This window comes from Argiope bruennichi, chromosome 9 (assembly GCF_947563725.1).
Source record: "Argiope bruennichi chromosome 9, qqArgBrue1.1, whole genome shotgun sequence".
NCBI classification, from domain to species: Eukaryota; Metazoa; Arthropoda; class Arachnida; order Araneae; family Araneidae; genus Argiope; species Argiope bruennichi.
The window spans coordinates 54207905-54232938 of NC_079159.1; the positions used below are offsets into that span (position 1 = coordinate 54207905).

Here is a 25034-nt window from a genome sequence, read left to right on the forward strand (position 1 = left end):
TAACTCGATCGATTTTAATCACAAAAGAGCGGATTTTCGTTTGTTTTGAATGTTAATGTTTAAAAAATATTTTGCTAGATATGATTAATAAGAATTGGTGACGGTTATAGAATTCAGATATGATATATATATTTTTTTGAAATTATATTGAAATAAACAACTTACTTTAGGTCATTTAGAGCATTTTTCCAGCTGGATGTGTATGCTTATTTCTGACGGCTTAGAAATAATTTGCGGAGATACGATTAGAGAGGACATCCTTGTTGCTGTCTTGATTTTCATATTTCAATCCAGGACATTTATTTTATTAAAAATTTCTAAAACTATCATTTAAACTAACGAATTAAAAGATGAAAATACTTGTTTTGTTTGCAAGTGATCTTTTAGTTTGGAAATTTTTACAAACTTTTCCATTCTCATGTGAATCGTAAATAACTATTCTGCCCCAACTCTTCATGTCAGCTACAAAAATTACTTAAAAAAAGAATTTCGTAAAACAGTTTATACTAAATGTCGCTGCTCGCTTATTAGTTATTAAGTTTATTTATTTTACTTGCATACCGCGCCACTCCGAATTGAAACGTCAGTTTCCTGCTGTCCTTTAAAGGGGCGTGCTATCAAAGGGCGACTGTGTATTTTGACTGGGCATTCTTTAAATGTACCTCTCATAAAGCAGACAGCTAAAACTTTATCTTTCGCAGCAATCATCTGTAAATAAATAGTTCTGTACGCTCCGATCTGCCTGCTTTTATCTTAGCCTAACATTCAAAACTGAATTTCTGTAACTAGGCTGTTTTCTTGCATTAGTTTCTGTTCTGGACGTTCTTATAAATTGGTCACTTCAGGAAGTAGAAGTAACAAGAAGTAAGCCAATGATTTATTTTTAACATTTTATTTTGATGTTTGTTATCGGACAATTCCGAATAGTGCATTATATATAAAACGAATCTTGTTTTGTGTTATAAAAAAATGTATTTGTTGGTATTCAAAGCACATGCGTATTTTTTAAATGTATTAATTTTTTAGTGATATTTCTTTATTAATATAAAATATGTACTTTATTTATTTTTAACTAATATAATTTTCAGTAATTTAAAACTTTTTTTTCTTTATTATAAAGAGAAAAAAATTGGAAAATAAAAGGCATGTTCTTATTTGAGTTATCTGCTTGTCATTTGTGTGCATTCAACTTAAATATTTATACTCTCAGTTTCTTTTCATCTTATTAAATCGCTTGGTATAATTCAGTATCGTTCTTAAGTGAACATGAAATGGGACTAAGAGTAAAATACTTGATGCTTCTTAAATTTGCCAGTAACAATACTTTGTTTTAAAGCAAATTGATTATTTTGTTATTTTTTTTTTTTTTTTGCATTGTTATGTTCCGTTTTGTTTTCCAGTTCTGTGTCTCCAGAGTTGCAGATTTAATTCGAACTTAATCAAACATTTTCAGTTATGTGTTAATATATTTTATATTCATGGGTATTGGACACGTTTGTTAATTAAAATTGCGATGTAAATATAAAAATTATTAACTTCAGAATTATAATTTTGTATCTGAATAAATAACTTGGTATTTGCAACTTGGGAGATATAGGATGGATATACTTCTAACATACCTGATTATTTGGAACGGTTTTTCCCTTTGAGTAAACTATTATGTTTTTATTATTTTTCAGTTTGTTTTGGATTTTTTTTTATTTTGTTCATTTAATCTTTGTAGAAAGTAATTCCTTTTTTAGGATTACACGTTATGTTCATTTTGTATTTTGTGGATTATTAAGTTCTGCTGCTCATACATACATCGCCCTTATGGGTAGAATAAATATCTTCTGCATGTGTTGTGGAGAGATTTATGTGTATGATGCGCGATAAAGTGAAAACAACACACAGTGAGTGCTAAACGGATTTGTATACCTGGATATATGTGTTCACGCTCATAGGATAAACCGCTGGATAATTTCGATTTTGGATTACCTACTCCCCTGGATTACTTTATCAAGTGATAAAATTCATTTCGCGTGTGTACTACCAACCTTGTGGAATATTCCTTATTTATAATGGATGTACACTTCACCCTTGGATAATACTACGATTCTTTGGATATACCAGTTCCTAACTGGAGCTGAACAATATACCAGTTCCTAACTGGAGCTGAACAATCTCAGGTAACCTGGTGGATTTACTTCTCTTTGGTAATATGAAGACATCAATGAAGTAAGTTAAATTAGTGTTTTTTTCATCTTTCTTTTAAAAAGAAAAGATCAGGTTTGTATTACATTTAGTTGTGTAAATGTTCTCAATAAGCGACATTATTTAACACTATAAAGTGCATAAGAAATATTAATATTATTATACATTCTTCTGGGTAAATGTTAAAGTATAGCAAAAAACAACTCCTATATGATTTTTGAAGGCATTATGATTTAGATGATGCTGAATAAATCGTTTCTTTTCCACAAACAATCGTTATATTAATTTCTAGGAACAATCATAATTCGCTTTGCGCTGGATTTAAAAAATGTGATTAATTGTGTGATTACGGAAATGAGGTTTGAAAACAAAATATATAAAAGACTTATATTATATCCGTTGTTAAAACCTTCCTTTGAATTTAATGCAAAGGAATATATAAAAAGGTTGTTAGCTGTTGCAAGACTCGGACTGAGACTTTTTAATGATTATAAATTTATCTTAAAAAGGTATGTTACTGAAAAAAAAATGTGTTCCAGTATTTTCTGATATAAATATATCTATTTATAAGCGTGTTATTTTCATATCGTGTTTGTTAGTGAGCTTTGTCATGTGTCCCAGGCGATGTCACCATTCCCCTGTGAGTCATGTTGATTCGGTAACAGTGAAAAGAGAGCGTTTGCGCAATTTCTTGACGTTTGCCCCTTTTTCACTCAGTATTTCGCAAACTTTTATTGAAAGTGGACAAAGGGTAAGGAGGCGGCGTATCGGAAGTAGGCCACCTCTGGTTGGTTGGACGTTTCTTTCTTTTTCTTTTCAAAAGTGCATTTCGCTCCTTCTACGGGGCAATGAACTCTTGAAACGTGAATCGCTTGCACGAGACGTGTTGGGACTCCTGCGGGCAAAATGCGTGGAAAATGACTTCTTTCTTTCCCCTTTTCAAACGTGTTTGGTTTTGTTTTGATATACCTGTACCTTTGACGTCGCAATTCTGTAAACCTTTTAAATCTTTAGATATTGAATATTTAGGTATGCTTACGAGAGAGGGGGGGATTTGATTAGAATTAGAATACATCCAGATCATTAAAGAATTATTTTTTCTGTTATAGAATCGTGACTATGATAGTTGGTGAAAATTTTTGATATAGTTCGTGAAAATTGTAATTCGTTTATAATTACTTTTGTTTTTCAATTATTATAACAACTATATCAGCCCAAGTTTCCTCGACGTTTTATAAGTCTTCTCAGTTGAATGGTCGAGAAAATTGAAAATGGATAGAAAATTTAATTTCCGTTTGTTAGATTTGAAAATTTTAATTTTTGGTGTAATAATGTTCAAAATATTTTTTCCTTCAGTGCCCCTATCTCTTTGACGTATCTCATATTAAAGTCAATGAAACTGTCAGAGGACCATTTTAATAGGAAAATCAAATTAACATCCAGGTTATGAAGTTGTTTTCGTAATATCACTTACTTTCAGAAAAAGTGATGTAAGAGGTCAAAGAACTCTTGAATTCATGGACTCCATTTAAAATCTCTGCACATTGTATGCTATGAGTAAATAGTGACTGGAGAAATTAGGAAATCAAATTTAACCATTTCTAAAGCAATTTGCACATTTTATGAACTAATTAATACTTATTACCAATATATAGCTAAGCCAACTCGTCCACAAAAATAAAGAAAAAAAAATCAAATCTAATAGTAAACCGGTGATTTCTTGGTGAAAATATATAACGGACTAATGCTCATAATTCAGGATTCAATTTATATATTGTACTAACATTTAGATTTTATAATTTAATGTACAATGTATGTAATGTACATTATTTATTACAATGTATTTAATGTACAATGTATCGAGTTCTGATGAAATTGTTCTGAATTAGCGAGATACCCAATTCATTAGATAAATATGTTACTTTTCGAAATAATCGTTTTTTTTTTTTTTTTTTGAAAATAGAGTAGAAATATTAATTGTATTGATAAATTCATCAATTCACGGGATAAATCGTTAAATATTTTCTGATTTTACTTATAAAATTTGATAATATAATTAAATATTTTCAGTGGACGACGGAGAAAAAAGATCGTTCAGAGTACCGTTAAGTAGCAATCTTTCATGCAGGTTTACAAAAGCGTATTTCCTTTGTTCCCAAAAAGGGTCACGTGCAAGTTAAACGAAGGATGTTTGTTGTACTTTTCTCCCTGCTGCTTCCTTTTCCGGTGTAGGATTGTCTTTTTTTTTTTTTTTTTTTTTTTTGGTACCTTGTTATGCACAATGGCGTGGCAGAGTTGAAAGAGTTAAGTAGTTGCTTAAATGAGACGTTTCAAATAAATATATGTAGGAGCTAAAATTTAAATAAATACATTAATTTTTAATACATAATTTTATGCACACCTCTCAGCAACCGTAACAATTAAATAAATAAAAGAACATTCAACAGTTTTACCATTTCGCTTTTTCAATATCGAAAGTATGCTTTTCTAAATTTACTATTACTACAAAACCGAACCATTTCAAAGGAGTCTAATTCGATTCTTTTTCGAAATGTATCGAATTTTTCTTTCTTTTTGAGAAAATTTAAGGTATTATACGAGTTTTCAAAATTTGATCTTACATTTGCTGCAGCAGTGTAGAAACGGTGAATCGATTTTGATGAAAACTAATTAACTAAATTTTTAAAAATTATTTAACTACACTACTGAAAATTTAACTGTATTTTTTATAATATGCTTGTATGTTTGTGTATAACATTAATGTGTTGTATAATTTGAGATTATGTTGCAGTTTTACATGATTCAGTTTTTAGAATTAATTGCCTTTAAATAAATACTTACTAGGTACTCTTTCATTCGTATCTTGATTCATGTAAATAAAATTAAGTTTTGTGTTAATTTTTTCATTATTTCCTACTCTGAAACTGATCTGCAAAATTCATTTGAACCGAAATTCTGATTATTTTTAATAAGCAGTTGATTTCTTCAAATGAGTATCAGTGAGCATTAGTTTCTTAAAGCAGATAAGAGAGCCGGAAAATTCGTTCACGTTCTCATACTTCTTGTAGCATGATCAGATATGACTAATATTCATCTTCACTATGATTTGCAGCCGTACGTTTATCGTTTAGCATTTTTTATAGAAATTTTCTGAAGATGCGTTTGTAAATATGCAAAGACCTTGAACCCTATCTTGAACAGAATTTTATTCTTGCCGTTTTATAAACCATTTTGTTGAACGAATCGCCATTTTAGAAAATGTTTGGCTTAAATTGGAGACAAAATTAAGGAAGCTGTATGTGCAAAAGCTACCATCTATTTTTTTAGGTTTAATAAACGTAATATTTTTTAGGATGGAAGTATCATTGATTTTATTTCTAGTTTTCGATGCAGTTTATTGAAAACTAGAGTATTTTAATTTGAGCCAATTTTGAGTATCATGATTTTATTTGATATCAAAGTGCATTAAATACTATACAATAACAATCGTATCTTATTGTATAGTATTTATTATTATTATAATTTGCATCGTATAGCATGCTGTCTGTAGTAAAAAATGGTCGATTCTCTCGATTTTGACAATTTTTGTCACTTGAAGACCTTTTAAAAGCCTTAGTAAGCAGACTAAAATTCGCTGTAGTAATTTAGTTTGTAAAATCCTCATGAACATGTTATTGTAATAACTGTATAATAATTGCATCAATCATCTGAATTTCTAGCTTTTATATGAATTTGTTCAATTAATTAGAAAATTAGAATACGCAAATGGTTTTGTTTGTATACCTTTATATTTAAGAAATATTTGAAAATTCTTTAATTTAAATAAGCCCGGAATCTTCCGTACCCCTCCCCCCTTTTGGGTTTTGAAAGGTTGGGTGTTAATTAGAACCAGATTGTTAATCTTCACGCTTCACCATAAAAAATGAACTATCTCGAAGGTTTAAATTTTCATATCAGTTGATTAGCATTCCTAAATTTTTGGGAATTATGATTAAAATGATCTTTATAGTAGTGAAACATCGTTTGAATGCGTTTCTTAATAGGAGACGGTAGACGTCTTATGCATTTTTGCAAATTATTCAGTTAGAATTATGAAGTTTTTATGCGTATGTGTTAAAATATAAGAATTTAAAATATTTTTAAAAACTCTTCAAAGTGGAATATATTATTTTTTTTCAAATTAAAAAAAATCTCAAAATATTTCATGTGATTTAATTTTTTCTATATTTTTCTTATTATCCTGTATAAATTAATATGGAGCGAAACTGGTTAGCCACTTGCGTCGAATGTTCATAAATTTGTATTTTTCTGAACTAAAATAGACTTTTAACTTCCTAAAAGAATGAAAAAAAAACCTTAAGTATACTAAGTTTTTTTTTTTTAAATATTTAACAGAAATTTTTATAATCAATATTATGGGATTTCCTCAAAAATGGACATTTAATTTGGAACATTTCAAAGATATTCACACCCGGAACATATCACAGATATTTAAATCGAATTGGAACAAAGTTTTGAGAAAGCCATTAAAGTTTATTTATCTGTTTTAGGCCTTCAAATATTCATTTTATTGAACAGTACATTTTATAATACTATTTTAATTGAATGTGAACCTAAATTTTGATGATGAAACAATAAAGGAAATCTTCATTTCTGCTTATGTTAAAGTCCATTGTGCCCTACAGCAATTAAAATAAAAATCCACTGCTTTGGTTAAAACATATGGGGATAGGTGAAAAAAAAAATCCTTGTCGTCTACTGAACTGTCTTCAATAAGAATAGAACGAACGGATATAATTGATGTAAAAAAAATATCAACAATTGCTGTTTGCCATTATAAATCTACTGTGTAGATAGAACGATGATACTAAGAATTTTATAATGTCTTTTATATTTAACTTAGGGTTCAAAGAATTGTTGCCAACACTTATCGAAGAGGAATGGTTCGTTGTAGTTATTTATAAACCGAGGAGTCCCATATTCTCTAGTATTAAAACGCAAATATATATTTAAAAATTATCTGATGTTTGCTTTATATCTAAATTTGTCTCTTTAAAAATCTCTCTATTTGGACCTTTTTGAAATTTTTTTTCGATCCAAAATATTTATTTTGTTTTGTATTTTTAGGAATAGGATAAAGTAGAAAAGGTTTACAAAAGTTTTTATGTAAAATGTAAATTTTTTAATATTAAGAAAGCATCAAATAATTTTAGGGTGTTTTTTTTTTTTTTAATTCGTTGTTTTAGACTTATGAGTTTTAATTCATTTAAAGGTCTCTTTACTTACAAAAATGGAACACAATTAATGTCTGTTATGAAATGTTAACCATTTTAAAAAATGTGTTAGTATAAGCTTATAATTGTTCAAAAACTATTAGTTATTTGTTCATTTGTTTGTATTCATTTGTTTAGAAACTATATATTTAATTTTGGAAAACAAGAAAAAAGGTAATTTACACGTTTGTATCAATAATTGATTAGCAAAAAAAAAAAAAAAAAAAAATCACTTATAATTAAACAGTGTTATTGTGTGAAAAAAAATATAGTTCTTAATTTTTCTTTTCTATGTTCTTAATTCTTTAATTTAATCCGTCAAATTGGAAAAGGCATTATGTTGACGATAAATATAATAAAACGTTTTGAAGTTCACACATTGGTGCATTTTGTATTGGCTATATCATTTTATAGTTCAGTTTGTTTATAGATCATGAAATCATTTTGAATGTTTATTCATAACTAAATGTATTGCCTTTAACTTTTTTTTGTTAACATAAATTTTAAATTGTGTGGCAAATTAAGAGGGAAAAAAAAAAATCTTAAATCGAAATGCTCTTACTCACTTACCTTGAGAATAATATTTATTAGGAAAAGCTTTTCGTACGAGGAAACATAAAATAAATTACTTTGCTTACTCATATCTGGTAATGAAAAGGTAAAAACAGCATATTCTGTGTTTCTGAGTCGTTCGCTTTATTTGCACACACGATTGAAAGTTTTAATGATTACATGGTTAAATGTATTAGCGTCTTTTTATGGAAAAGCTATACAAATAACATAAAACAGAATCCAGGAATGGTTTTTGTTAATTAATGATAACCGATGAAAACAGTAATGTATAGATGTACTTTTAGTAGCATAATGTGTATATATATGTGTGTGTGTGTATATATATATATATATATATATATATATATAATATGTACTTTTAGTAACATACTTTTAGCAGTTTCGTGGCTGAGAAGAGAAGACACTTTTGAATTTTTATCATCGATTTATTTCATCCAGGAGGCATATTATGTAGAAGAAGCGATGATGAAACTGACGTCCGTTCACATCGTGATACAAATGCAAAAGAGCCAGAAAATTTTCCCACGGTGATTTTTTAATGAAATTTTGATAGGGATTTCTTTGACTCGTGTAGACTTAGGAAAAGGAAATATAGGTATCTGTAAAAGAATTTGCTAAGCGTTAAGGTTTATTTTTATTCCTTCCCTCGGAGCGTGAGACCTTGCAGAAGTAAGCATTTTTATTGAGCGCGTGCAGAATTAATTAAATGAATAAGAGAACGTTTTAGGTTGAAGTTAATATGGATTAAATTAAGATAAAAATTTGGAAATTAAGATTTTAATTAGATTTTAAAATATCATAACATATATATATATAAAATTTTGTTGGGGAAATTTACAGTGAACACATTGTACCGCAGTTCTCTGTTTGGCTTATTTGCAGTTATTTTTTTAAACTCTTACAAAATTTAAAAAGTAATTGTGTCTTGCATAATAAACTCGTGTATAAAGGGGCTATAAGTGAAAAATAAAATCAGGAAAGCATTTACCAATGAATAATTTTTAGTAATTGTTAGGTTGATTTTAAAATAACGCAAAATAATAAACTAGATGATATAATCTTACTGCGCTGGATTAAAATCCTTCCATATGTAACATTTTAAACATAAAATTTTGCATAAATTATTTTAATATGCAAATTCCTTTTATCGTCATCTAATTTTTTTTAATTAGAAGATCAGTTGAAATGTGCAATTTTAAAACCAACGATAAGTATTTTTCCCCATAAGTTAAAATCATTTGTTATATTAATACTGCAAGTGTTGTTTACAAATCTGAAGTATAAGAAAAGCTTGAAGGACTAATTAAACCATTAATTTTTCATCAATAAAAAATTGGAAATAAATTAATTTGTTATTTAAAAACTTTTTATCATATCGAGTAGTTCAAAACCTTAACGGTGCACCACAGCGAAGGAATACCTATAAATTTCTTATCCCAGAATCGTCTGTGCTAAATTAATTTTAAAAAAAAAACAGTTGGAAAAAAATGAGCAAAAATTTAATTGGCATGGTGTAAAAGGAAAAAGTTTGAATTTTAAGATAGTGCGGAAATATATTTATTTTCTGGGATAACTTTCTCTGAGATTATTAGAAAACAGGCAAAATTTTGGTTACTTTCTCATAGTCAGAAGCTGTTGCTGTCGTTTTTATTTTCTGGGATAACTTTCTCCGAGATTATTAGAAAACAGGCAAAATTTTGGTTACTTTCTCATAGTCAGAAGCTGTTGCTGTCGTTGAACTCCTGTTTCATTTGCTCGAAAAAGTTAATCGCTCAGACAGAGACAGGAAAAGTTCAACTTTTTTGGCAACGTTAAATCACTACTTGATGCCATTAGAAAAATGTTAAATAATTTGTAAAAATATTAGAGAAATATAAAAAATGTAGCTATAGAGTAGTTCAGAGTCTTGCCATTGCTTAAAAAGGGACATACCTATGTATTTCCATATCTCCATAAAATAAAATAAAAATAAAAAAGGTTGAATTCTGCCCTGTTTAGTAGGTGTGGAACATGCATGTATCTATAATACTAATCACGACTCTTAATTTATGTTTTGATTATCTATACTTATAATAAAGCTCAATGTGTGTGTATGTGTGTGTGTTGGCGCTCTACAGGCAAGGCCATTTGACATACAGCTATCAAATTCGGTACATGTATACCTTAGAGGTCGGGAATGTGCACTTGGGGTTCCTTTTTTTGAAATTTTAATTATTAATTAAAAACTAACTTTCCCGCCAAAAAAATCTTCCATTTTCCCCACCGCCAAATGAGTAAGAGTTCAGTTTTTTTTTCTTCCTCCCAACAGAAAGGAGGCTAGGGTTAACGTTTTTCGGCGGATTATTTCAAACGATTCTGTTTTATTTTCTTAATGTTTGATGCATTTAAAATTAAAGATTGTTAATTAATCCATGTTTCAGATTCATTCTGAAGTACTTTTGAATTAAAATAACGCAGAATAAAAGAAATTAAAAATGTATAATCTGCATAGCGTTACCCCAACTGGCGTAGAAAAATTCACGCATTTGCGTTCCCGTAATTGGCGAAGAAAATTCACGCATTTGCGTTCCCGTAATTGGCGAAGAAAATTCACGCATGCGCATTCTGTTCCGACTGTTGCCATGACAACCATTATCAACGGACGATTTAAATTATTTTTAGGTTAGCTGCATGCTTTTGTAAGTAAATTGTATTTATGTGAGTTATATATTTTTTGTATATGCTTATAGTTTTAAGTACATCGTTTTTTAAGTAGTTTTTTAAAACCTGTTTTCGACCGATTATTTTAAACGATTCATTTTATTTTCTTAGTGTTTGATGCATTTAAAATGAAACATTGTTAATGAATCGATCTGTTCATGATGAATCTGAGAAAATTTTGTCGACAAATTCTTGAGATAATACATAAATTAAGAAAGATATTCTTTAGTGTCCATAAACGCTCAGTGACTCTATTATCAGTAATCATATTATTAAAAAATGCTTTGTTTCAGTAAAAAAATATTATTATATTAATTGCAGATTAATCATTTACACTTTAATTTAATGTAAAGCATAAATTCTACGGGAGCTAACAGAAAATTAGAGAGATACAGATTACGTTATGACTGAATGTCTTTATAATATTATGAGTGAATTGAAATTTGAAATTTTGAAATATTTTAATGAAGAAGCTATTAAAGTAGGAATCACATAAAATATTTAACTATTAAAATTTTAACAAGCATTAAGATTGGCGAACCGGCTGGTCGCCAAAGGCGGCTAGTAATAAAATAAAACTTTATTTATTGACAGAAAAGGCTGAATTTTCATATCCATTTTTATTTCGTAAATACACATCCCTCAGTTTGTATTTAATTTAATGATAGCTTAATTAATCCCCTAATTCGCTGTTTCGTTTAATTCTCGCGATATTCCAAATGACCTTAATGGATATGGGAAAGATTACGCAGCCCTAGTATTATATAAAAAAAAACCTTTTGCCATCTAAAATCTTTATTGTTTACTCTTAATTTAAATTAGAATATTCACTGAATCAGATGATAACGCTCGAAAAAATTAATCTACTTCGTTTTACCACCGTGTAGATATTTCTTTTTAACATTCAAAATTAAAAAATAAAATAAAACGTCAAAATAATACTCCATCTTGAATGGTACCCCGGAGAAGATATCCGAGTGCAAAGGGATAAAAGACATCGATAATCAATTTTCTCCTCAAGTTATTAATGTTTGTTACTTTAATATTGTTAATTCTGTCCACAAATGTTAAAATATTAGAAAGGTTATTTTTGTTAAACTGAGTTTTAAGTATATTTCAACACTACTTTAAAGCCAATAAAAATATCATCAAAAGAAATTAAAATAAGAGAAATAAAGAAAAATAGTGGCAAAGTAGTTTAGAATCTTACGTTGTTTAACAAAAAAGAATCCGCTAATTACTGTTTATTTAAAAAAATAACTATTGCATTTTTTAAATAATATATAACAACCTGCTTTCTGGTATTGTTTAAATCACTACTTGGAAACAAATAACCTAATAAAAAGATGTATATTAAAAAAAATGAATTTTTTTAAAAATAGTGATAAATTAGTTTAAAATTAACATTAATTTTAATACGTTAATAACAATTGAATGAAAAATTGTACCAAAATGAAATTGATATAATTGAAATTTTAAAATGGTACTAAATATTTCATGTAAGATTATTTTCCCGATGTTACGGCAAGAAAAATCACAAAAGTTCGATTATTTTCTAATTAGATGAATATTTAACTAACATTTGCACTTAAAAAAATTGGGAATTCTCTCCCTTGTTTTAACGAATAAATATGATTGAAATTGGCCCCATCATTTTTCAGGGGCTACATAGCATCCTTGAAGTGAGGGTAATTCAACCGCACAGCATGATAATGCTCACTAAGAAAGTGAAAGTCGCGCTACTGAACCAGTGATTTCTCATCTACGTCTTCACAGTGTCTTTTGATGTATAAATGCCGATTAAGAATTAATTCATTGCTTCTCTGTTTTGAAAGTTGGACAACCATAACTCTGGAATTGACGAAATCTGATATATATAACATTATTTACAAATGCTTTACAAAAGTATGCGATAATTGGATTTTAAGAAGATAACATATATTCTTTTAATTATTTTGTTATCATTGTTATACAAAATATATTTTGATATTGTCTTTGAATAATGACACTGATTTTATTTATAGAAGCTACGTAGCTTTCATTATTTTCAGAAAATTTTAGCACAAGAAACGCAGTCGAAAATCGTTCTACCAAAATAATTGATCATCCTGTAGTTTTCTTTGAACTCAAAGGGCAAAAGGAAAACTGAGCTTGATTCTTCGCCAGGTGATTCTTCGCTCTAAGTGAGCTAGTCCATTTTATGCAGGGAAGATAGGTAGGATGGGGATGAATATTTACATGGAAAACTCGTTGCCCAAGCCTTCTTCGATCCCGGAAATGTTACCAGTTTGATTTTTTATTGTATTTAATTTTATTTTTAGAATTACATGGAATTCCTTCATTTTTAAATAATTATTTTATTATAGTATTTCAATTTAATTTTATTTCAAAAAGCTATTGTGGATAATCTTTTATATTGTTAAGTTTGTACTGCTTTTTTAAACTATTGCTTTATTTTGATAACTCAAAAATATAAATTTTTAATAGGAATATATGGTGATCAGTTTAAGCAGTATTAAAATGTATAAAAACCTGCCCTATAAGAATGCTAGAATTTTTAGTTTTCTGTATTTTTATATGGAACACCTTCATCTACCGTCTATTTCTTATACATTTTATATATTTATATATTATTGCTGATTCTGTACGAAACCTGCATTTGCATTTTTTTGTATAGTTAAATATTACAGTAGTTCAGAATTTAATACTCCTATTATAATCGAGAAAGTTAAGTGCTAATTAAAACCATATTTCTAGTAAAACTAAGAAAAAAAAATTGTTTTGACATCACTTAATTTTAAGGTTAAATAAAATTTACTGCGATAATAAATTCATTTTGAAATTGTTAGTTTAATTAAACACAAGTTTTTGATAGGATCATATTGATATTTGTCTGAATACAAATAAATGAAATAAGAGATATTGTTATTCATTAATATAATTTTTTGACGCTCTGATTTATATTTTATTTTCGCACATAAATAATAGAAAATTAACCGAAAAAAGAAAAAAAACAGCCTCATATGGGTACATAATGTGTAATTTTATCTTACTTCATTTAAAACTTCGAATGATTTGAATCTTTCAAATTTCTCGTGCCGCTTCGTAATTAAAAGCTATATTTTAATCTAAAAATAAAACTCCAGGTGAGACGGTCCGTGGAGCATCAACTTGGACCAAAATAGAGGGGTAAAAAATAGCTTATCCTCTGTCTTGAAGCGAAGCCATACCTGCCCAAACACCTTTCCTGACCCCCAACCGCGTCGATGTTCTCAGCACCGAACTTCTGCCATTGTTTGCTGTGCCTGACGTGTTAGAGGTGACCTTGCGAGTAGTCTCATCGAACTTTTTATTTTTTTATTTACAAAACATACCTTCGGGGAGGATTGTGCCCCTTCTTTCATACTTCGCTGGAAAGGATTTTATGCATTGCACGATGTTGTGAGACGGTTCCTTTATCTGATACTTTGTGGATGTGCATTTTGTTTGCTTGCGAGGTTATTTCGAAATCGTATTAGCTGTTATCCGTCTAGTCGTTTCTCAACTATTCCAGGAAAAAAACCCGATGGATTAAATATTTAAGTAGAATGGAAAATGTAACACGAGACGATGTAGTAATAACTTTTCCTCATAAGCGAGTGTGTCATTTTGAATTCGAAAATAACACCAACACACAAAGAATGTCTGATTACTATGAGACTAGTTAATCTTCGTACATTTGAACCCTCTTAGGGCGGCATTCTTTTAATTTTTGTAAACTGATCACTCGGATAGGATTTTTTTTAGTGTTTCTGTAAGCAATGTTAGCTAACTGTGATGAAATTAAAATCTGAGAATATTATTTATTCTTCTACACGTTTTGACCAGACGTGTCTGTGGATAGTCGGATTTCCTAATGCTACTTGTGTTTATTTTGTTCTTAAATTGTTTGTGTTTATAACAGGCAGTATCGTATTTTAAGGATATGACGTTGAAGTCTTATAATTCAGCTAGTTGTGTTTTTATCATTACGACAAAATCATGTAAAAACGAAACGTCAACATATTTTTCTTTTCAGTAATAACATTATTAACAAAAGTTTTTTGTATTGGTTATGAAGATTTTTTTTTTAATCAAGATTTAAAAATATTATTACAGTTCCTATTTGGCTTATGTTCTTTACTAAATACATGCACTGCTGGGAAACGCATTTTAGAAAGGCAAGATTTAGGAATCGAAAAACGAGGCAGCAGCAGCGTAAATGTAGTTGGTTTTTAAGGATCGATATTTGAGTCAACGATTTTCCTCCATCTTCCCGTTTTAAAAATAGGCGGGAATGGCGTCCTCCCGGATTGTTATTTTCGAGCTTTTATGCTTGGGGTATCGATTTCCTGCCTACTCGCCTCAGGAATGCGGGCGTATTCTGTTAGGATCTTATTTTTATTATTATTGAGCAGTTTCTAAGTGGCAAAAATATTGCTTTTCTTTTTCTAAGAATTTGATGAGGCGAATGATTGCTGCAATTTTCACTTATAACAAAGAACTTTTTTATTTATAACAATGGTTAGAATTTTTTTTTTCTGCGGGAAAAAGATAATACAGTAGTACTTCTTATACATCCAATAATTGTGAATGAAATAAAAAGTGCCCTTCCCTATTTATTGAATAGTTTCATTTTTCATAATATAAAAATGGCAATTTTTTAATACTGTATTTGTAGTTCTGTGTTTACAGTAAATCAAATTCAATTGTTTTAAAACTTTATAATTTAAGGTATTTTGTGATGGAATAATGCATTTTGTGACTAGCATTACTAATTTTCTAAAGAAAATAAATCATTTTTTTTTTATGCGTTTAGTAATTGTAGGCAAGTTTTAGTTTCTCCAGAATAAGAATTAGTGCTGTAATTGTGAAATTAAGAGCTGTGTATAAGTCTCGATTTAATAATGCAAAGAAAAAAAAAAGCAGTAAGAGGAGAGTATCCGTTATTTAATAACTAAAAGCCTACATTGGAAAAAAGAAAATAGTATTCCATGTTCGCCAAAAAATTTATAGAGAGAATAAATTTGTTGTACAAATGTAAAATCCAATTCAGAATTATTGACGAAATTGATAATAACATAACACTTTTGTTGTTTTCGAGGTTATTTTGAAATCGCAACATAAAAACGATACCTAAATGAACCTTTGATAAACTGTAGTTACATAAACCTTTAGATGTGTAAAATAATGAAAGTGTGTAAAGTAATACATTGATAGTAAATCAGCATATTTTAGTAGTACATTTATAAGCATTGTTGTCAGAAATGGAATTCTTTATTTACAGAATCAGTTGAGTCACATCACAGTATAATTTCACTTATTACTTAAAAATATTTTCCCTGTATATGTAAAGCTCTGTACATTGTATCTTTCAAAATAACTTACATTTCTTATAAAATATTATAGAAATCATTTCTTTTATATCCTGCTCATTTAAATTGCTATTTTTGAAAGAGAAAATTTTAAACCCCCAAAAAATTCTGTAAAGAGAGATGTAGCTGTTGTTTTACTACCACGATTTCGTAAGGATATCTTTTAATAGAAAGATTTTCGTAATTTGCTTTTTCTTTTGCGTCACTTCAGTTAGAAGAATAAAAACTAGTTTTGAATGCAGTCATCTGGCTGGCTCGCTAAAACCTCGACTTTCCAGTTTTTAGTCAGCATAACCTCAGCAGATCAACCAATGAGAATGCCAGCTTAGAACAAAGAAAAAGAGTAATACGAGGTGATTCCCTCCTACCTGTCTGTATTTCCTAAACCCGCAGGCAATTTCGTGAGAATTTTTACGATTGCCCAGAATGCACTGCGCACAACAGGAAAATTGCTTCGATATTGATTTAGTAGAGGATATGAGTGGATGTTCCACTGTGATAGTCTGCCTATACATGACTAAATGTATTATTTAAATGATCAAAATAATATATTTCAGGATAAAAATATTAATTGAAATCATTAAAATTACATTAAGAAGTTAAAGTGGAGCATTAAAACAACATATTGCATGAAGATATGTGTACATAAATTTGTAGAAATTGTAATTAAGCTAATCAATTATTGTTTCAAAATAAATTATCAACTTCGGAATTAATTACTTTAATTTATACGAATCCTAATTCTGGAATCTTAGCTTGATTCTTCGTATAAAAATTTATTAATATTTACTATTTTATAATTTCATTGAATCATGGTTTTTAATATAAATTTTTCTTCCTGAATGTAAATTTTTTTCCTTTAATTTTACAATCATTTAATAATATTTGTACAATTTAAATCAATTTGCACCGCTTCATTTTATATACAAGAGGAGAAGTCATATTTAAATGCCGTAAGTCAAATGAATAATTTTAAATGACGAGAAGATTCCTTATGATCGCTTTTTCATTGGTTGATTCTGATAATACAACAATTCAAGGGGAAAAAAACAAACATTTAATTAAACGAATTGTGAACTGGAAATAATAATTTACAAAAGACGTCTCTGTAGTATTTAAATAAACTAGGCGAGGTTGTGTAAATAAATGAAGGCATTTCAATTTCTGGATTTATTAAAATATTAATAGTGCGATAGAATTTTTTAGAAATTAAGCACTAAATTGATTATGTTATTCAAAAAAAGTTAATACCGTACACTTGTATTATTTTTTGTTCCATTTTATTTGAATAAAAGAAAGCAATTACTTTGTTCCACAAGGAACTCTTCAAAGGTTCATAATCGTGTTATCTTTAAAATTTAATCGAGTAAAATAACTACCATATTAATAACATATGAATAATAAAAACAAATAATGAATAAGTTGAATCTTATCCAGAAGTTTTAATATGGAACATTAAAAAAAACTCTACGAAAAATAAAACTTTGTATTTAATATATTACTATTTTATATTATCAGATTTGTTAAACATTTATATGAACATATTTGTCAAAATGTTTTTTGCGATTTAAGAACACAAATTCGTTTGTGTGTAAAAATTACGAAAAGTTAATTGCTGTTTGTTCAAAACCACGTTGCTTAAAGTTTTTCACACATTTAATTTTTATCAAGTTATTTTTTATTGTATTAGACATATTAAATCGTTCAGGAATTATTTAGTAACAATATTACTATTTATCTATCCATTAAATTTCCACAAAAGTTTTATATATCTGCATTGTACAAACATTTAAAATATCTATTAATTCTAATATTAAGATTTATAATGTATTAGCCATTATTAACTTTACAATTGCATAAAAAAAATTTAAGTTTCATCATTTCGGAAAAGACCGTAACTTACCATGACCACTTACCTTTGGAACACGCGTACCCCAATTCGACATCAGTCAGTTACTTCAACAATTTTGCTTTAATATAGTGCATATTAATCATAATGTATTTATTTAAAAATATTAAAGGAAGTGGCTGTGATATTAAAATTCAGAATAACCCTCTCCCTTATATCCAAATTATTAAGCATTCATTAAGAAAAACTAATATGGAATGTACAGCCTGTACAGTTCTTTGCTGCTGAAGTAATTCAGATGTATTATTATTTTTCCATCACAGATTTAGATTTCGTTAACAGTGGAAATATTATCAAATTATTTCCAGTATGGTGAAATAATGAATGCGTTTGCTAACAGCTTCAATCCTTTAATTGTAATGACGTTGGCGTTACTTCTATTCCTTCCAACTATGCAGCATCTGTTGTCGCAGTCGTTTTAATCTACTACTGTGCGTTTCGCTGCAGCCGAATGAGAAGAAAGGGAACTGGCACAAAAATGGCAGCTTCCAAGCTGAATCAGTCGGCCATGGCTTTTCCGCCTACGTGGAAAGATGTGTATGTATAGAAATCCCGCCCAAGAGCTAATGCTGCAGTCGTTGTACCTCTACATTGGGGAAACGTGTTTATTCCTTTCTGGTTCGTTCCCTTGCTGGCTGAGGCCGAAGCACTTCGTTCTGTTTTTATCGATCCGGTCTTGCCGTGTGCCCTCCTTTGAATGTTTCTACCTGTCTACCCTTGGATTCTCTCAAAATGGAAGTGATCCTATCCGGGAATAATGCTTGCTGAGATCTATAACGCAGTTGCTAGGCGCTGAAGTGCATTTTTTCTCTTTCTGTTTACTGACGACTTATTTTTGGACGCATATGCGATTTTTTTTTTAACTGCGTAGTATTTTTTGGCATCTCGCAATATGGTTAAAGTTACCCAAATGTCTTACATCAACTTGATGAACAGGACCTATTATTATGAGAAGGATATAATTTATTTACTTACTAAACGTGCGTAGAGACGAGCCTTTTTGCTGGAAATACGATGGCTATTTTATATTAATGATTCTTGAAAATTCCTGATATTTGTAGTAATTACAAGAAAATTAGTTATTCGAAAAGGTAGTTAAATTAGTGAAAAGAAAATGATTTTAAAAACAATCATTCAATAAGTATTCAAGGGTTTAAGAGTTTTATCTTTTTATAGTAGTGCAATGTCTGATATTTACAACGTAAAAACATACATAATGTTTTTTAACAAGATTGGAAGCTATGAAATGGAATTTTAATTTCCATGTGCTCTATATTAACAGTTACGATGTTTTTTTTTAGTCTTAAATTTTTTCAATAAACAAAGGCGCAATACAGTTAATGAAATGACTGACTTTCCATGCCCAGCAGAAGTAATTTTTATCCTTGTTTTATTTGTTAACTTAAAAAGTAATGTGAGTAATACGAGCTGTGCTAGTTATTCATTTTACTGCGGCGGATTCCAGATATTATTAATTTGAAGATCTTCAGTATTCTTTCTTCAAATAGTTATTAAATTGTATTTAAAGTCTACAAAATAAAAATAAAAGAAGACTACTACGTGTGCTAGAGAATAATTCTATTACTTGAACTGCTGTTCTACATGTAACATGGTTTTTTTTAAAATTTTTTTTTTTTATAAAATAAAATATACGAGTACATTTCTCAGGGGAGAAAGAAAAAAAATCTGAGAATGTCGTAATTGAATTGAAACGTGGCAACTTAGCGCTTGTAAGAAGCAGAGACAGCTGGAATTATGTTTGCGGTTTTGATGTCAAGGCCGCTATAACAAGCAAATTCTTTTAAAACATGTTTTCAAGATAATAGTATTTGTACTCAAAAATATGATTTTTTATGTATGTGCGCTACGCTCATAGATGCGCTGTAATCTGTAGTGTGCTAAAAACAGTTTTTTTAAAAAAAATTATCTATCTTATGCGTATCGTCAATGTTTGCCAATTGCCTTCTTTCTGTATTTATTATTAATTTGTTTCGGATGACTTGTTTTCTGTTAATATTAAAATTCTTACCTCTTCCTTACCAAAAAATATTAAACACATTAAACTCCTTAACCTTAAAATATTAAAATTATCAATTTAGTCAGCTCATCTAATTTTAAGCTTCAAACAATTTCTTATTACTTCAGTAATAGAGAATTTTTGATTGTTCGCCTGCCTTATCCTTTGCAATTTTATAAATTTAATGACAAAGGCAGCCAAAAATGATGGTAAACCTTTCCGATTTTTTTTTTTTTTTTTTTTGTATAAATGTAAAAAAAAATAAAAAAATCGAGAATTAGGAGAAAGGAGAAGAAATCATTTTGAGATGATATATTGATACTCGTTGCTTATTGTGAAATATTCTAATCAGAATTCATATCGAATATGTCCTAAGTCTCTTCAAAATTCAGTATGTGTATTGAAGAAAAACCTTAGTATTTACAATAATTGAGTTTTTTCCCTCCTTCCCTTAAGGAGTTAGTTTTTCAGTTTTTGCCTATGAAATAGTGTTAAAGCCGTTTCTCTCGTATTTGTTTCATAATAGTAAATAATAATAATAATAATAATAATAATAATTCTGATTTTTCTGTATTTTTATCTCTTCTAAATAAATATTGTATATAGTTATTCTCCTTAATCTCCTTTTTCCTTTTCGTTCTAAGGTTAATAACTTTTTGATAATCTCTGAATTAAAACGAGTTACTGCCCGTTTTAATTTCTATTTTTTATACGCAGCAATGCCATGACATTTTAATTCCTTTGTTTGACGTTAAAAAGGAAAAATTGTATTAATTTTTTTTCTTCTTAATTCTGTGTTTTCCAGAAATTTTCCATATTTTCCGTAAAAAGGCACCTTTACATTTACTCTGAATTATGATTCACATTTTAAAGAAGCTGAAAAGAGAACGAACCAGTGTTCTGACTTAAAACTATATTACATCTAACCCCGGGGTTTCAATTATTTATGGGCTTCGAACTGTATTGTTATATAAGAAATAACTTCAGTTTGCTTAATATAGCTGGTTTATTATTTTAGACAAGTTAGTCAAAACATTAGATATCAATGGATAAAAAACAAAGGAAAGTATTTTTGAATTTAAACAAGAAAAAGTGGATTTTTCATTTAAAAAAAAAATTAGAAATTATTGATTTAAACGTTTATTTTTATTTAAAAGAAACGATGACCGGGTACTGATGTAATATTATAATATTAAAAAAGCAGCCCAAATTCTCCTACTTTTAATTTTATTACCGGAACAGATTCAACGTGGGGTAATTGTTTTAATCATCTATTATATTATAAACTTTCATAGTCTTCTTAATTAGCATTACATGGAATTTGTTATAACTTGCAATTAAATTCTGTTGACCCTTTTACGTAAGAAATTTATTTCTTATTATTCAGAATATATACTTCTACATGATATTGAAATAATTTAAACTAATTAGAATCACCAAAAAAAATAATTACGGAACGTTTCGATTTGTCAAATATATACCCAAAAGGCAGGGGTGGCGGACCTTTATGGATCAACGTGCCATTTTATCTAAAGAAATGTCTAATGTGGTACAGACGTGTCGTCAAATAATTTTGGCCTGTGATTTTTGGGAAGATAATAAAACAAAGTACTAACAACTCAAAACTCTTTATTTACTACTAAAAAATACATTTCGCAATGTATAGTAACAAACGTTTTAGTTATACGTGTAATTCAAATTAAAGTAGCATTAATGTGACTTCTGTTGTTGCAGATTAAATGACAAATAATTTATATTGGTATTGTAAGATGTTCAGAATGCATGCTGAGTTGGGATCATCTGCCAAACGGTTTCTAATCGAGTTGGTAATGTTATTCCTCTCTGAAAATGACTCGCAGGCATAGATGATGAAAATATGATTAAAATAGAATGAGCCAGCTTCTTCAAGCAGTTAAGTGTTTGAATCGAATTCCATGTTTCCAAAATTTCGTTACTGGCGTTTTTACTTATGTTGCTTGTTAACCTTTCTGTTTCAATCAATTTCAACTTTTTTCTGGTTTCAATAAATTTTTGAATCCACATTGAACTAGACTGGAAATCAATCGGTTGCATTTCAGATTCTTCGATTTCCAACCAATCGAATTGGGACAAATTCAGTTTATCAAAAGAAGTCACATGCAAGTCGTTTTGCAAACCATAAAATGCAAACAGTTTTGATCGGCGGCATGCCTAAAATATTGTGTATGGCACGCGTGCCACTGGTTCGCCATCCCTGTCCAAAGGGTTAAGGAACAAATTTTCTTGAATTAATGAAACTTGACAATATTGAAGCTTCTATAGTTCTAATTCATATAGAAAAACGTCGTAAGCAGTTAAACCTATTTAAAAAGACTGCTGAATTAATAGTATTTGCAATTAAAATTCATAAATTCGTGGTATAATTATAAAAAGTCCGTTGTCACGTCATATTTCCCTCCCCTTTCGAGGACAATCTTTTTCCCTTCGAAGAGCATTATAACTTAGCGATGAAGTGTGCGTTTTAGGACGATTTAGTTTCATATTCGAAATAAAAGATCCACCGTTAAGTCTTCTTTAAAATCGATATTGAAAATCAAATTCCGTATCATTCCGTTCGTATGATATGGAAGTTGGATAGAGCCCAGGTATCGCACATGTCCTATTGAACAAGTTCAAAGTTACGAGATCACCCAAAATAGTTCTTAGTTCAGAACGAGACAGTGATATATTAAACTTTATCCACCTGATCATTGATAGAAATACACGAATTCCTATTTCTGCCGCATATATGTGAAAGCCTTATTAAAAGAAGCTAGTGTTATTTTGCATCTAATACCAATTAAGTTTTTTTAAAGACGTACAAATATATAATGAATTGAATTTTAATTTTTTAATATTACACTTGAATAAGAATTCAATAAATCTCATATTTTTACACATTTGATTGACATTTATTATAAGTAATGAGAACTGGAAGAAATACCTGTCATCTTCAATAATGTATATAATTTTTTTCAGTTGCCTGACTGCTCATTTCTTTTGTCGAAATATGGTTTAGAATAACTTTCTTCATTCATATATTCTATCTCATATATTTCTTAAAATCTGTCCATTTCTTCTGTGCTGTTTATCTTAAAATATGTTAACAAACTCTTTATATAGAAATAGAATTGTTGTTCCTTATAAACCAAGATCTTTAAACTGATGGACAAAGCAGGATATTGTATAGTTAAGTGTAAATTATTCATTCTGTGCTTTCACATACTCTTTATTCCTTTATGTACAAATCGAATACATCTTCGAACTGGCGGATTTAGATATTCTGCGGCCCCAGATAATGCATATAAAGATACTCCCTTTTTAATAAAATGGAATTTTAATTTCATACTGTTGAACATGTTACTGCACATATTGAACATGTTAATGATTTTTTTCAGATTACAAATTTTATCAATTTTGTTAATATTTGTTTTTATTTTTTATTATTCCAGACTGCTTGTATCTATATTTATGCACACTATTATTGAAGTATACGTTCAATTTTATAAATATTCCTAACGTTTTGAAACCTATAAAAATTTAACCAAATTATAATGTTAATATTGTCCTGATATTCAGTCATTCATGGAATTTGTATATTTTACAAGTTTATTTATTGGCAATTAGGAAAATAAATTTTTTTAATCGACCTGCTTACGACTGCTGGCAGCTGCCTAATTGGATATTCTTCATTGTCTCGGAGGCGAAGGCCTTCAAAGCTTCAAAGTTTGGTTGAAAGACATAATGCAATTGGTTTTGAGAACCTTTCAATTAGCATAAATTTTCCCTCTTAACAATACCTCTAAACACTTTCTTAAAACACTTTTTACTGTCCCTTTTTCTTCTTTGTTCCCATAATTTTTCTTATATTTTTGTATGAACAAGGATCTGTTTTTTATTAATTTTTTATATTTCTTTCTTATCTCAATTTCGTACTTTTAAAAGCTAATTTAAATCCATAATATTTGTGAAGAATACGTGTAAGATTACAAGGGCTAAACCATTCTCTGCATTTGACATAAAAGTCTGACATTCCTCTTCTTATCATATAATATACACTTTTTCTTGATTCTTTTTATCCATCTGAATAAAGGAGTACTGCAATTTTAGCTAAAATATTCAGAGCACAATTTTAAATTAATTTATATGATTCACGGTGGCATTGTTCGTAATATCGCTATAGCGATAAATGGACGAGGGTGCAAAGTGTTTTAAATTGCCCGTGAGATAAGTGAATTTTATTGTCTCCATTTACCAAAGGTCATAAATGGACAATTTTAAGTGAATTCGCTGTTTCCAAAAATAATTTACTGTACAATTTTTAGGGGGGGGGGATGTTGGTACTCTTTGGAAATTAATACTGCCACTTACGATATGTTATTGATTCCTGAAAAATATTATTCTATTTTTCCATTAATTATATGCCTATGAAAAATGTTATCTAGCTAGTCATCTGTGGTATAATTTTCACCCGGAGACTTCATAATAACCCTGAGTGAAAGTGATGGATTTCTTTTTTTTCTTTTTTTTTTTCCCTTCTTTTTTTTCTTCTTTTTCTTTTTTTTTTGTGCGTATGCGCGTTAAAATCGATTTAAAATGTTGCATCAATGCAGGACGAAATATTTTGTTTGCAAGAATTTTTTTAAAAAAAACTTATTTCATGTTTATTTTCATGTGCTGAAATTTCATCTATTGTTTATTAAGTATGATGTAATTTATGTAAACGCGTTAAATTAAATACTGTGTAAATTGTGACTAACGCAAAAGATAATGATTTTAATCAATATAAAACGATTTTAATCAATATAAATTTATTTACGTACATGGAAAGCAAATTATTAGCAAATATGACCTCCTCTAGCTTTAATGATATTCTGTAGATATTTCAGCATGGATTCCACGATTTTCAGCAGAAATTTTTTGACGTTCTTCGTCACAAAACCGAAGTTTTATGACAT

The 25034-nt window shown here is 28.8% G+C and overlaps 1 protein-coding gene across 3 annotated transcripts in view; it reads left to right on the forward strand.

Annotated features, from left to right (window-relative positions):
* Window positions 1–25034, forward strand: part of LOC129983808 (protein split ends-like) — a 146671-nt gene that overhangs the window by 45882 nt on the left and 75755 nt on the right. For 2 of the 3 annotated variants that reach the window (XM_056093449.1, XM_056093447.1), the window contains one exon: window positions 808–864. The exons of the other annotated variant lie outside the window; for it this stretch is intronic. In XM_056093449.1, the coding sequence (XP_055949424.1) occupies window positions 808–864 (57 nt within the window). The remainder of the gene's footprint in view (window positions 1–807; window positions 865–25034) is intronic. 3 annotated transcript variants of the gene reach the window in all.